The sequence below is a fragment of the Manacus vitellinus genome, unplaced genomic scaffold (genome assembly GCF_001715985.3).
Source record: "Manacus vitellinus isolate BGI_N305 unplaced genomic scaffold, ASM171598v3 scaffold_9_pilon, whole genome shotgun sequence".
NCBI lineage: Eukaryota > Metazoa > Chordata > Aves > Passeriformes > Pipridae > Manacus > Manacus vitellinus.
The window spans coordinates 2,629,734-2,645,187 of record NW_021940917.1 but is presented as its reverse complement, the minus strand read 5'-3'; the positions used below and the strand labels follow the sequence as shown (position 1 = coordinate 2,645,187).

Here is a 15,454-nt window from a genome sequence, read left to right as displayed (position 1 = left end):
CTACAGGTGTGTCAGCCAGAAAAGGAAGGTTGAAAAAAGCATTTACCCCACCTGGTAAGCAAGGCTGGCAAACTGGCAACAATGTACGAGGAAAAGGCTGAGGTACTCAACAACTCAACAAAGCCAAGTGCAAAGTCCTTCACCTGGGTTTGGGCAACTCCCAGCGTCAATACAGGTTGGGGGATGAACAAATGAAGAACAGTCCTGTTGAGAAGGACTTGGGGGTGTTGATGGATGAGAGGCTGGACATGTGCCAGCAATGTGCACTTGCAGCCCATAAAGCCAACCGTATCTTGGGCTGCATCAAAGGCAGAGTGGTCAGCATCAAGAGAGGGGATTCTGTCCTCTGCTCTGCTCTGGGGTGCTGTGTCCAGCTCTGGGATAAACAGTACAGGAAAGACATGAACCTGCTTGAGCAGGTCCAGAGGAAGGCCCCAAAGACGATCAGAGAAACACCTCTCCTAAGAGGAAAGGCAGAGAGAGTTGGGGGTATTCAGCCTGGAGAAGAGAAGGAGAGGACTTCAAGGAGACCTTATTGAAGTTTTTGAGTACTCGAAAGGTGTCTGTAGGAAAGATGGGACAAACTTTTTAGCAGTGTGATAGAACAAGAGACAATGTTTTTAAAACTAAGAATGTTGATTTAGATTAGATTTATATGTAAGGATTCATATTCTAAGAAAGAAGATTTTTACTATGGAGATGATAAAACAGTGGAACGAGTAGCCCAGAGATGTAGTAGGTGCCTGGAAACATTCAAGGTCAGGTTGGAGAGGCCTCTGAATAACTTGTTCTACTTGAAGATGTCCCTGTACATGGCTGTCGAGTTGGATTAGATGACCTCTAAAGGATGCTGTCCAATCAAAACTATTCTATGATCTTATGAAAGAAAAGGCAATAGAGACAACATAAACAAAGTGACAATCTATTTCTGTCCAAGATATACTGTATGATTAAACAGCAAAGCAAAACTTTCACCATTGCTTTGTCTTATGCAGAAGACACAAATGACATTATTTTGGCCTACACTCCTCAGAAAGAATATTTTTTTAAATCCATGCCTAATATTTGAGGAGATAATAGACATTCCACTTAATCTTTCAGACTCATGGCATATGATTTTGTAGTGAGCACTGCAGACAGTTCGAAAGATCTGGCCCATAGACAGCTGCCTAAATTATGCAGAAGGTACCAAGAAATTACTCAGCTTACTACTGAGAATTTTATTTTCTTTTAGTGAAATGTAGCCACCTAGTGCATTCTTAACACTCTGTTCAAGATTCTTCAGACCAAGGCAATATGTGCTCCCTGATATTAAAGTTCTAATAAACTTAAAAAAGCCCACCAGTATTAATTCTACATATATAATATTCATAATGCTGAAACCTCAGTGGGAAACTGCATATGACCCTTGCCTCCCTTGGGAACTTCAATGAAAGAGGTGAGATAACGAGACCTCAAAACTGATTTACCCCCAAAGACATCTTTACTTCAAGGTGTGCTTCACCACTCCTTCTAACACTCCTGGTGGTACATCACATACCTGCTGCAAGGCAGCGCAGGCACAGCTCTCTGTTGTGCAGGCAGCCTCCTTCCACTGCAGCCCAGAGAAGTCTTGCTCACAGTTACACAGTGTACTCAAAGACCGCCCTCGGGGAGTGAAATGTTTGCCTTGTCACCAGAAAAGCCTACAATCAGGCCTTAATATAAGGCAAATTCAAGCTTATCTCCTATCTTTTCAAGGATGCACAGGCATTGACAGTGTAAAGGGGTACTGCACCTTGATTGATATAAGAAATTGTTAGTTTTTCTGCTATGTGGAATGTTTTAGGAAGAGTAAATTATGAAGAGGGAAGGCAAGCACATCACAATTCTTTGAAACCCAGTACAAAAGGACCTTTTGGGCAGATATGCAATTGTCCAACACTCTTAAGGATTTCTCTAAAAGGATAGATTGGCACCACACTGATCAAAACTCAAGGAGAGAGATGTGTTTGTCCTCCTTCACCTCCAGACAGCTGCTTTCTCCCGGAAACAAATTTTCAAATAAACTTTAAAAATCACAGAACTCACAGTAGTGCTTAGTACACACATGCACCCATTCTTATATGTAGACAAGGAATGAATCCTTGTTGGGCTGCAGTGAGTGAGAATTTAAGACTGCAAAACCAGCACAACAATATCAACACACATGTGAGTTTGTTTCTGCCATTAATGATGTGGGTTTTGAATGATTTAAATTAGATACCCAGTAAGAGCAGTTGGAAGATACACTGTATCTCAGAGAAGACCCTGATTCTGGCCAGCTGCCAGAATTTGACTTTATAGGTTTTTGACTTTATAGTCCGATTGCACAGTGGACTGCAGAATTAAACTCTGCATGCAATTTGGATGTATGACCTTGATTTAGAGTTTAATAGACACAGTTTTGTATAACCTACTTAGATTCCATCCAAAAGAAAAGTTAGTAGCTAAACTCAGTTAACACAGCAATTATTCATTATACTCCTGATATTGCTAAGCACTACTCAAATTTAGGTTATGGCGGGAGAAAATAATAAATTATTTTTCTGATATAAAATTATATTGGCATTTCACTTCTGGGTCACTGTATGTTAGACTGATGTTTTCTGAACCAGAGTGAACACACAGAAATTCCCACTAGCTACCTTTACAAATTTCATAGCTTGTGCATTCTATTTAGTGCTAGGTGAAACAAAACATAGTTTTGCAGTAACCACCTGGAACAGGACCCCCACAGAAAGAAGACCAATAGTAAGGAAAAATAATACCTTTCACAAAGGAAGACTTGAGCATCTCAGGTAAAAAATGCCTGTTCTGCCTCTATTGATACTATCAATCACCTTTCTTAAAGATAGGAGTTTGTGATGATGAAATAGAACCATAAAATCATAGAATCATAGAATCATAGAATGGTCTGGGTTGGAATGAACCTATAAAGATCATCTAATTCCACCCCCCCTGCCATGGGCAGGGACACATTTCACTAGGTCAGGTTGCTCAAAGCCCAATCTAACCTGGCCAGGAACAATTCCAGGGGTAAGGCATCCACAGCTTCTCTGGGCAACTTCTTTCAGTGCCTCACCACACTCACAGTAAAGAATATCTTCCTTACACACAATCTAAAGCTGTCTTCTTCCAGTTTAAAGCCATTGTCCCTTGTCCTGTCACCACAGATCCCTGTAAAAAGTCTTCCTTTTAAGTCCCCTTTATATATTGAAATAGATTCGTTCATTCTGTATTTTTTGGCACGATGACATCAAAACACAGACAAGGTTGATGCAAACTGTATATGTACGTAGCAGATAAATAGATAAAACATATTTGAGTAAGGTTATGTGAAATGTGTTATCAGTGAGGTCACTGAAAACAGAGAAAAAAACTTCTCAAAGTTACAATGAAACCTAGCACACTCATATGTATCCTAGATGCAGCACTGGACTGTGCATGAACCTGAATATAAAATAGATCTAGGTATTTGTTAAAAACTGTCTTTTTCCCAGTAGGAGTTCTAGGTTGAATAAGTTAATGAACACATCTACTTTAAAAACACATAACAATAATTGGGCTAGAGCTCAGTGTTTACAGATTTATATTTTATTATTTGCTTAACTCTGTTGTATCTGTGAATACACATGTTCACACAGTCTAATACATACAAAACCAAGTTCCTTACCAGGGAATCTCAACCATAAAATTACAGCAACTACTTCAATAAAAAGCATAAGTCTTAGTTATAAGAATCTGAGGGGGTTTTAATTACTCTTTCATATTTTGTTCTGAAATTATTAATTTTTCCCTTATTTGTCATTTCTGAGCAGCAGACTCTGGGTTCTCCTTTGGGAGCTTTGAGGGGACAAAGTCCATGATCACTGCAGAACACCTGGAAACCCTCTGAGGGTGACTGTGGCTCTCAGGTAAGGATGGGTTTAGGGCAGCCACAAGGCTGCGGGCCAAGAAAGCTTCAGAATTTTCCAATGAGAATGCTTCTACCCTTGATCTATGGTGCCTGCAGCCTTATTTGCAACTCACCCTTTCTGAGGGAGGGTCAAGCATTCGTTAACAGGTGCCTGGAAAAGGGTTATCAAAGAGTCAGACCAAGAGTACAGCCAAGCTTGTGCAGTAGCTTGTGCAAGAGGATGCAAAGAGGGCCTCAGATGAATTTGTTCAAGCATAAATAATCTCAAGTGTGGTGGTGATATGCTAGAGAGCTATTTTCTCCAGGTATTAGAGTAGCTGTCCCTGTCAGAGTAGAGGCTTTGACGCCAAACAGATGGAGCTTTCAGCAGTAGATGCGGCTCTACAAGTCCTGGGCTGCAGTCTTATTCTTGATGCCAGGAGAGATGGTCTTCTTTACTGTAGGCCTGCTGTCTTGGAGGAGCTGTACCTCCAAGGACAGGAGTTACAGAAGGAAGTGAGAAGGCTATCCACCATCAGTAAAGTTGAAAAGGAAATAGGATCTTCTCTGAAATGCAACAGCTTGAAGAGCCCTAGTCCCCAACTGCAATACAGATTCAGGCAGTGTCCACACTTAGTACTTAGGTAAGTGCAATCTCTGTGTAAAAGAAAGGATAAAAGCTGGTAACTGCTGGTACAAAAAGTATGGCTCCTGCACCACTTAAAAATTTACAACTACAAAACAGGTTGAAGTGGAACCATATGAAGAGGAACTCAAGCAAAGGATCTGTACCACCTGAATCTAATCTGCGCAAGACCACCAGGAGGAATCGCTCACTGATTATAGTGGGCATCTCCCAGCTGTAGGGGACAGAAGAACTTGTCTGTTGACCTGGCCTATCAGCTAGAGAGGCTTGCTGCCTGTTGGGGAGACTGCTGAAGCTTGTCTAACCCCCTACTGTTTTCTCCTCGTGGTCACCAATGATACTGTAAGGGGAAACCTGGAGAACAGGTAAAGTGACTGTGGAACCTGGGAGCAGCAGTGAAGGGCATGACTGGTGTTCTCAATCTTGCTGGTCAAAAGAAAGGGCATGAGGAGGAGTACACTGATAATATAAGTCAATAGCTTCCTGCAGAGGTGGTGTTAGTGACAGGGTTCTGTGACCATGGGACCTATCTGCAAAGCAGTGACTGATTATGAGAGATGAAAACCACCTCACTAAGCAGGGCAAAGTTACCTTTGCTAAAATGGCTGACCTGGTAAGAAGGAGTTTAAAGCAGGAATACTGGGGTAGGGACAGAGATTCCTCAGCAGCCTTGTTGGGAGCATGATGCACAGGGTTGATGACCCTGGACTGATGTGGTGGGAAGGGATCACAAAATCAAAAAAATAGGGCTTAAGCAGGTTCACACACATCATCTTTAGGTAAGCAAGGAAGTGTCTACAAGATACAAGCTTTTAGAAAAAGACAGGTTGGGAAGGCAATTTGGACTTGCCCTTTATGTGAGAACAGCTGAAGTGCATGGCCCTCTGCCTTTGGATGGATGAGGAATCAACTGAGATTCTGCAAAGAAAGGCGGGACAGGGCAAAATACAGACCGGCACACAAGGAGTCATGTGTGAGTATAGACAGGTGTGCAGAATCATGCTCAGTAGGCAGGACAAATACAAAATAGCTTATATGAACATGTAGGACTAAATGAAGCCTGAAGACAGTAGCACATTGTATTACAATGAAAGCATCTCTACGCTGGCGAAAGCAGTTCCCCATGCCCTTTGACAGAATCCTTTGACCTGCAAATGCAAGACACCAGACACTGTACTTGTCTATGTGCTATATGTCATGGTAAGGAACTATACAAGACAATTTCTATGCCTTTTTTATTATGTAGACTTTTGTTAGTGGTGCTTTAAGCCCTTATTTTGTTTTGTTTTGTTCTAAATGCCTTCAACATTTCACCCATATCAATGATAGCAGTTTCTTTTCACTAAACTGTGAATAATTTCCTGGGCTCTGTCTTACCATCAAATTGAATCTGTGGATAGAGAAAGAACATACATTATGAAATTACTTACCCTCCTTCCTCAGAGTATTTGTGCCCAAAAGCAAGGATGTCAGATGCCCGGCCACTGCCATCGCATATCACAACGGGTACAGGAGGAGTGTCTCGCAGGTACTCCAGAACAATGGAGATAACGTTGGGACCTCCCTCCACAATAAGGGCCACCACTGGCACCCCTTGACCAATTCCTGGAGTAAAAGAAAGAAACAAAACAAAACAAAACAAAACAAAACAACCAAGCAACCAAACAAAAAAACATACACACACAAAAAAAACCAAACCCAAAAAAGAAACAAAAAAATGCAAAGCCAGCAAGGCAAACAAAACATAACAGAAGACAGGAGAAAAAAATATCAGACTAAATAACTGCATTATGACTGTACAGTGTTATGCTAGAGAAAATGGCATTCAGGAAATCAGATATTTTAAGGACACGAGGGATCAGTGTAGTCATCTTGTCACTTCCAGTGTATAAACCAGTATTTTCTAGAATTATCTTCTGTTTTAAATACAAGAGTTATGTATAAATAGGTCTGATTTTTTTCTTTTAAAGATGAAATATTGGTTTGGAAACATAGAGAAGCTACTGTATTTCTTCCTAACATGTTCATAATCATGATTATATCATGCCTGTAGTCTAGGTTTTGCATGGTATCAGTTTCCCATCCCTGGGTCTTCCAATAGCTTTGCTTGTTTTAAAATCAGCTCCATGATATTTTTCTTGCCATATTTGATCCACTTTGAGGTTGTAGATGGATAGCCCTTTAACCTTCTCTTTGATAGACTGAACACATTCTGTTACAAGTCAGTGCTACACTTGTTTTTCAGTTCTATTAGGTCTCACAGTTTTTCTCTGAATTCTCTCAAAATTTGCAGGACATTCCTTGATTTGCAGACCCCACACTGGGGACACTACTCAGAAAGCTGAACTACTGCTAAACCAAAGGAAAGACATCTTTATTTCAGGCACTTGTGGTGTAATTGTATGTGAGTCCCTTGCAAAAGTTGCAGTTGCCAGGAAGGTTGTATGGATTTGTTGAAAGCCAACCTGACACCAGGTTGGTGTTAACATACCTGAAAAAGCTTTTATGGTATTTACTTCTTGACCACTTGAGACTGGGGACATTTAAAAGGACTCAGATGATAGAAGTAGTTGAACATTTTCTATTAGCATTTTTTTTCTAATAGAAAGGGTGTTTTTCCTTTTAAACTAGCTTTTCCTAAGAAAAAATACGCATTTTGCACAAAATTTTGACATTTCACTGGAAAAAAAGTAAAAAGAGTGTCCTAGACCATTAATGGTTGTTTTGGGAAAAGCTGCTTGAGGACAGATAGCAGGTGTTAATGTGTCTGCCCAAGTTTTCATTTAGAATGGGTTCGATCTCCAGAAGCAAAGGTAAGCCTGTGAGGCTGGAACATTAAATCTGGTTGCACCCCCTAGAAACACTCACAGATCAAATGATTTTAAGAATTTGAATTACCGTAAAAAATGAAGTGACCTGTTCTCGAAGAAAGAAAGAAAAATCCCTAGTTCTTATATGCCACAGCAGAATATTCTACACACCTCCTAAGCCACTTTACAAACAAATACTTTGTTTCCTGGAGTGACTCTCAGCACACCTACTTATGCCTCTATCTAGTGTTAGTTTGCGGGTTTTTATTATATAACTTAAGTAAAGTGTGTGGTGTTTATATTAAGAAAACTACAAGTTATAAAATGTAGGCTAATGAAAGAGAGTAAGAAGGGTAGAATATAACAAGGTGATTAATGGAATGATTTCTACAGAGCTCGAGGTTTTTTTTTTTCTATTACTTCTAAAGACTTCCTTGAATTGCTGCTCTGCTTAATCTAGACATCTTCTAATAATATAATATTAAGAAGTATTCTCAGTAACAGTCGAATTGGGTCTGCATGATATTGAAATTAATAAAAATTGAGAAAGTTCACAGTACCAGATGCAAAGTCATTTACTTGGTATTTAATAAATTCTGCTGTAAACTGGGAACTCATCAGGAGGAAATAGTAGAAAAGAGAAATATGTGATTCAGCTGATCACAAGAGAACTGTCTTTGGTGTAGCAAGACCATGAAGAGAGGTCTAATCCTGGAATACACACAGTAGAACATTTTTAACTGGAAATGGGGGCACTCTAGTGACATTGTGTAAGTCACTCATCAAATTCCACACAAAATACTGTATGTATCTATGCTCATGCATGTTCAGAAAGAACAAACTGGAATAAATGCAAGAAAAAGCCAAAAGGAGTATATGGGGAATCAAGACTTCATCTTATGAGATTCAATGAATTTGGCTCATCTTCCTTAGAAATCTGAAGGGTGAAAGACACTATGTCTGAATATCCCTATGATGTACAGCACATTAGACATTAATAATTTTACAAGGAGTTCAGAAGATTTCTGGTTATCAGAGGATTGAAGTCTATATAGTCCTCTTGTAAGACTAAAAGGGAAAAACTTTCTGAATTTGAAATGATGCTCAATAATCATTACAGTCACTGCTGCCTTACGTATCTCAAACTCTTCCTAAAGCAGGTTCTACTGAAAGTCCGTTCATTCTCAGTATATTCTACTAGATATCGATCAGCTAAAGAATTCTAATAATATAAATTATGTTTAGTCTAAACTGTGGAACTATTTTGGGCCATTTGAAAGCATGTCTAATATTCCTCTTGCAAACTTTGATTTTCCTTTTTTTTTTTTTTTGTTTTGTTTTGTTTTGTTTTGTTTTGTTTTGTTTTTTAAATTGTCACACTCACAAGAGGTGCATGGTATGCAAAAGTTCTCTGCAAGTGTTCCAGTTGTGTTTCACTGTGGTTAATCAGATGGTGGTGAGGCTGGTAAAATAAAACAACTTTTCTCCAAATTCAGTCTTCAATGAAACTTCATAGCTTTGAGATTAAAAAAAAGCTCATGTGAACCTTGATTTATGATATAAAATTAAGTTTCAGACTGAAGTGTAACTTTTTCTAGCATTCTGTTAGATTTCATTGTGAAATAGAAAAATATAGACACAAAATTGATTTCTGTATCTCATTTTCTTTCAGGAAATTCTCCCTGAGTTTCAGCAAATAGATTTTTTTTCTTTTTAGTTTTCATTATTCTCTATAAATAATTTTGGGTTGGAAAAATATATTTTTTCTTTAGTTTGGAGGGCAAATTAGGCAGTTAATTTCTGGAATTAGATGTAATATTTTAAAATCATTTAATAATACTTTGTTAATATTTCTTCAAAGCACTTCTGGCTTTCAGGAGAGCTCTCTAGACTACAGTTGTCTGAATCAGAATGCTATGAACTTTCCCAGATTTATGATGGTTAATTTCTGAGCAACGATGATATCCACAACATGAATTCAATAGACATGGTGAAAAAAAAAGTCATGTCTACTTGAGTACCTTAGAAATTTAAAAAAAAGGATAAATGGGAATTACCACATTCTCAGCTTTCTATGATGTTCCCAATTACATTTAAGTGATTTGTGACTTTATATTCAATTCAGAGTAAAAACTTAGCTACTTTTACCAAAGATGTCTGCAGCTCAATAACTCTCAGGCAAAATGCAGAGCAGATTTGCATTAAACTTTTAGATGGTTTGAGACCAAAAATTCCTGGATGCTTCTTTGCTGCTAAGTATTAGAAATATGGAAATAAATTCAGGGGGTCTGTAGAAAAATTGCACTTGACTGACTGTTCCTGATTAGATATTAACACTGCATTTACAACTATTTTGAATACATGAAATTGAGAAACGATGTGTTTGCCCTAATGTAACCCCGGGACAATTTGAAAAATGTTGGCTTATGACACCAGCAAGACAGAACCTCTGACCTTGGGAAGAAGGTAGCTGACAGACTTCTCTTTAACTATTAACCAAAGTATTTTTCTTTCTAGATCTCCATATCTCCTCAGAAATAAAAAAATCACGAATTCTCTGTAAGAGGTCTATTTCAGCTTGTGCATGCACATTATACAATAGTCTGCAAAGAGGGGGCTGGTAGTGCCTGATATATCCACAGGGAGCCTTTTGTTTCAGCCACTTCATTTGGAAAGATAATGTCAGGCTGTGAGGTGAGATGCTAAATGTGAAGGAAATACACTCCTTACAGTATTAAGGACATAATTATAAAAAGAGTTTCTTGCTTGAGTTGAGATTGTCAGAAAGGAGGTAATGCCAAAATAAAACCGTGCTGATGAAAAACTGGACTATAGTACTGGAACTGCTGTCTCCTAGCACACATCCAGAAGGTAGGTACTTTGTGCCAAGCACTAAAATGGACAGTCCAATAAATCAACAAGGAAAAAGTCTTCCGTTCAATTTTTTTATGGAATTTCACACAAAATTGCCCAAGTCTGGCTAAAACTATGATAGCACTCATGTTGTTGAGCTATGCCCAACAACACTGCTATTTTCACCAAGCAAGTACTCTAAAAGTATACAACCTTAAAAATTGTGTGTTTCACATTTTACTAACAGGAAAGAGAGCAGCATCAATACACTCCATGAAATATTTTCATTCTAAAATTGCAGATAATCCTGTGTGGTATAGGACAAAGCATTATTATCAGGAAAGACTCTCAAACCTGTGTTGTCTTCCAAACACAAAAAAAGCACAGTTCAATTTCACAGATCTGGGTATTTTTTTCTGTTTCTTACAAGGCACTAAATTACATGTTAATTGGCTTTTTTTTTTACATCCTTTGTAGAGAAACCTCTTTTAAGTGAAAGTGCATTATTTTTAAATATCTGAAAAATTATGGAAATCTGATAGTTACACAGAGAGTTTATTTTAAATTTACTCAGTTCATTGTTGTTTCAGCATTTCTAGGATGAGCTTTGGCTTCAGCAAATCTTTTTTCCTTTTCCTTTTGGATGATGGAGAAACATTCTTGTTTAACAGCATATCTGTGGACTTGATATTAGCTGTGAATGCTGACTATTGTGTTATCACTGTGACATTTATGACTTAGTAAATTATGTTTCAAGATACTAAAGACTGGATTCCAAAATCAAAGATTTTTCATACTTAAGAGTGGTCTCTGAATATGTACTCCACACTATTAAAAATAATTTGTTAGCTAGATGTATTTTTTTCTCAGATTTTCAGAAGAAATACTCAGCTTATACTCAAGAGCAGGTATGTATGAAACGTCTCACATGAACTGGCATATTACTATTTCTCATTTAATAAAGTCTCCAATTCACATACTGAATTCTTAGTACTCCCGCTACTAGTGCAAAAAGACAGGTAGTCTCTCATGACTTCATTAACAGAATATGGATGAAACAGTGTTATTATTTTCATTCAATATAATGATTCATGCAAAAAGAAGAAATAGTAGCAAAGACTTGAGGCTCATCACTATCTTAATCTCTGGAACTTGTATTTTGAGTATTTCAATAAGTATGGATTTTTGCAGGGTAGACTAGACTGTTAAGTTATCCACAGTGTCAGGTATTGTGGATATTGCTGGTGCAGTATCATAAACTAGACTGCAATATTGTGACAAGGATTTATGCAGTCAACTTAAAGCTTCATTATTGTGTTATTGCCTTTGCGGCTAGTAACAAAACCAGTGAGACTTTCCAGCAATTGTGATTCCAGGAAGCTACGTACATATCAGAAAGTTTTCCCTGATGTGCATCAGTGGCAACTTGTAGGCCTTTGTGCTATTATACAGAAAAATAATACAATTTTCCCCTTGACACAGCAGTAGGGCATGCATATGTAAATGAAAATAATAAACTAGAAGAAATGAATGAATTTGGAAATGGAAGAAAGGAAAAGCTGCATAATGTCTGTACTGTGTGAAAAGGGATTAAAAAAAAATCTGCCATGCCTTGCAGAAGCCCTACTTTGTTTTCCCAGTTCTTGGAAAAACATGAATATTTCATTCTGTGAGTATATTTATAAATAATGTATAATTGTATCATAAATTATTACTAATTCTTTTTATGAAGAGTTAAACATGAGCTACCCACATTTTTGTAGACCAACAACTGAATAAAATGCCCCATTTACTACAAAATGCATTTGCTACTCATGTTTTTAAGCATGCTTATAAGAGTAACTGGGACATATCACTGTGTTGTGTACTACCTCTAAGTTTAGCCCTGAGTTCAGCCAAATAAAACTGAAAGGCTCTAATGTCTCTAATTTCTGCATCTTATCAGAGGGTGGAGTTGATTTCCTGCTGACCACCTTTGCTCCTTCATCAGGGCAGATGTGTTGGGGTGAGTTTCTCTATGTTCCTTTCCTTTTTCTACCTGGAAATTTTCACTGGAGAATTCCATAATTATTTGGATTTGTTTGGGATGTTGGGGCCTGTGTCTGTCCCGCTGGAGGGGGTTACTGCACAGTGGCTAGCACAGAAGTGGTGTACAGCTGGAAACCTATATCACATCTCACACACAGTGTGCAGCTTAGAGCAAGTTCTCCACACTTATGGTACACATAAGACAGAGGTAGCATGTATATGCTGAGTGAGTCCAAATTGTCCCAAAGGAGGGGGAGAGGAAGCCTCCATAAACCTTCACACAACATGTGCAGTCAACCTGACAACTTGAAGTCTTTTTCTGAGAAGCACACACTGCTCATCTGTACAATTTGCAACCTGTGCAAACAGGGTTCTCATGCTTCCTAGAAATCCTGAACTTACCATGGCTCATCAGGTCTTCATGAAAGAAGTATATCTGCATGATTAAGGACCCTCTACAGTTTTGCACAGTGCTACCCTCTAGGGTTCCACAGGTTACCAATCCTTCCTGGACCTGGATGTACTGCAGGTGGTGGGGTATGTGAATTAGCAGGTTTCTCTACTAGTCATCATATCACAGGTTTTCATGTACCTATATCATGATGGACTCAGCAGCAGAAAGTTTCTATGACACACTTCATATTTGTTTCAGGTGTCTAACTTGTGTACATCCTGCAAAAGGTCTACCATTTCTGGGCAAGAGGTACCATTCTAACTGCAAAATTCTCTCAGGATAATGGCTTTTGTAGGTGGTAAACTCAATGCTCTCTTACTGGCTGACAAATAAACAAGTCCAAAAATACGAGTCAACATGTTTGTGTTCCTGCAAGTGTTTGCTTGTGCACAGTGTATACAAAGGCTTGTATACAGACCATTTTCCACACACTGTTTAGCACAAATGCTCCATAGTGTAAAAAAACCTTAATTGCATCAAACAGATGACATATTCCAAGGTACAGGCTGTTAATTCAACAGATGAGGTTATGCTTCAGGATTTTATAATGCAAGGATTGTTTATTGGAAGTATTTAGTAGAAAATTGGATGGAAAGTGGGTGGAAAACTGATCAAGTGTTGTGAAGTTCAACAAAAATATTTATATATTTGCATGATCTTTGACAGCTTTGAACTACCTTTTGATCAGATCTGGTCTTAGTTTTAACCTAAATATATACGACGAACTAAAATTTTTTGAGGGAAAATAACCTAAGAAGCATTAATCATTTGTATCTGAAACAGGGCAAAATAGCATTTCTTTATGATTTCTTTATGAAGTTTAAGGTGTCTTGAAACTCAAATTGGAACTTGGGGGTTCTGGTAAGTTACAGAATACCAAAGAAACTCCTTAGTTCAAATGTCTTAAAAGTCCAACTTCCAGGCTTTCGCTATGCTTCATGGGGCAAGCAGAGTATGTAGTAGTGTGATGTATCAACAATGGCTGAAAGAAGTACAGTACACAAAACCTGTGGCTTCCAGAAACATTTTGGACCAAGTGTTTGTGTAGTACTTGGAAACCCTAGTGAGAGACACATACACAGAATGGACGAAAAATTAAACATGCCCTGGAATTTTAATAAGCAGAAAGCCACCTTAGTGTAACCTTAAAAGTTTGAGGAAAATGATTTTTAATCTCTGAACTAATATTTGCCTTACAATAATACAGAGTCAACAAATATTTCTCTTTGGTTGTTAATAGAGCTTGTCTAGCCACAGGGCAAGTGATGCTTAAATAGATTTAAAATGGTATTGGATTTACAATGGTTGTTAAAAGGTTTGACCACCCTAATGTGTATCTGCATCACCTCTGAACATCAATTTGGTACTTCCTGTGGTCCCTGGCTCAGAAAGGCTAAATCATAACAGAGAACATCCTAAAATAATCCAGATGCTTCTTGTTAGGTTATACTGAAATACATCACCACTTGTATTTTTTCCAGACAGCTGTTTTCAGACTTCAGGCCCCTTTGAAAACAGTTCCTGATGTGTAGGAAACCTTTTTGGCTAAAATATCAGTAGCAATCACAAATAGATAAGATCACTTGTGTCTCCCAGCTCTGTAATAGATCTGTGTCCCCCTGCTCTGCAAATCACAGCTGCAATATGCTTACCACTAGAACAATTACATTATTAACTACTAAGTGAACACCACTGGAAAAAGGGAATGTAGCTTGCCTTCACAAGATGATGGAAAGGGATGCTGGGTCTTATTTCCCAGAAGTACAGGAACGTTTCCCAGATGTCATAACCAGTTAAAACTTAACTTCACATAGCTGCACTTCTCACACTCTGTTCTCCCTTTTCCTCACCCTTTCCCCAGAGCAGAACTACTTATTCCAGATATGGCAAAGATTAGATGGTTATTTCTTTTAATCCTTAAAGAACTGCTCAGCAACAAGAGCAGGGAAACTTGGAGATGAAAAAAAAAGAAAAAGAAAGAAAGAAAAAAAGGGGCTCAAACTCTTTCTACTCTTTTCTGGAAAACCTTGAAAATTCTTTATATTCAGAAATTAAGTGGAACTTCCACTTGTTTGGAGGCTCATTACATGCTCTACGTCTAGAGAAATCAAACTGATCTGGTAAACCAATACAACAAATTGTAAAAATATTTGCTCTGTTTTGGAAATTCACAGAACTAAAGGATTATGTGTGACAGAATGACAGAGAACCCTTGCTAATAAAGGAAAGCTCACAACCATTTGACTTATTTTTTCTTTTCTATTTATTTTTTGCCTTTTCTACTATAGGCTTGTTGAATATCATTTGCTATAATTTCCTTTTTATTTTCATGCTTCCCAAACACATTTCAAAATTACTAGTATAAATTTTATTTTGTTCACCTTTATTTTATTTTGTTCATTTTTATTTTTTTTCCTCTGTCCCTTTGTTATGTTTGACCATGTTATGGTCACTTCCATTCTGCATTCTCATCTCTCTAATTTCCTTTTCAGTATCCTAATCACATTTTCACTTCCTCTCTGTCCCCTTCTGTTTAATCCACAATCTTCTTTTAGCTCCTCTATTTTTAATTCTCCTCTTTACTAAGAGTATGATCACATTACATTTGTCCCAGTGTGTTCTCCTTTCTCTTCTGACTCACCTCAGTACTTTCACTCTTATTTTTGTTTGTTCAGTGCTCCTTCCTCACCTTTCTGCCTAGTGATATATCTGCAATGCTACCAAATGCGGCATTCACAGACAAATCT

At 37.9% G+C, this 15,454-nt stretch overlaps 1 protein-coding gene across 4 annotated transcripts in view; it reads right to left on the bottom strand.

The window, feature by feature from the left end:
• TRPM3 (transient receptor potential cation channel subfamily M member 3) overlaps nt 1–15,454 on the bottom strand; it is a 409,575-nt gene that overhangs the window by 92,984 nt on the left and 301,137 nt on the right. For all 4 annotated transcript variants that reach the window (XM_018085992.2, XM_018085991.2, XM_018085995.1 and 1 more), the window contains exon 7: nt 5,993–6,167. In XM_018085992.2, the coding sequence (XP_017941481.1) occupies nt 5,993–6,167 (175 nt within the window). The remainder of the gene's footprint in view (nt 1–5,992; nt 6,168–15,454) is intronic.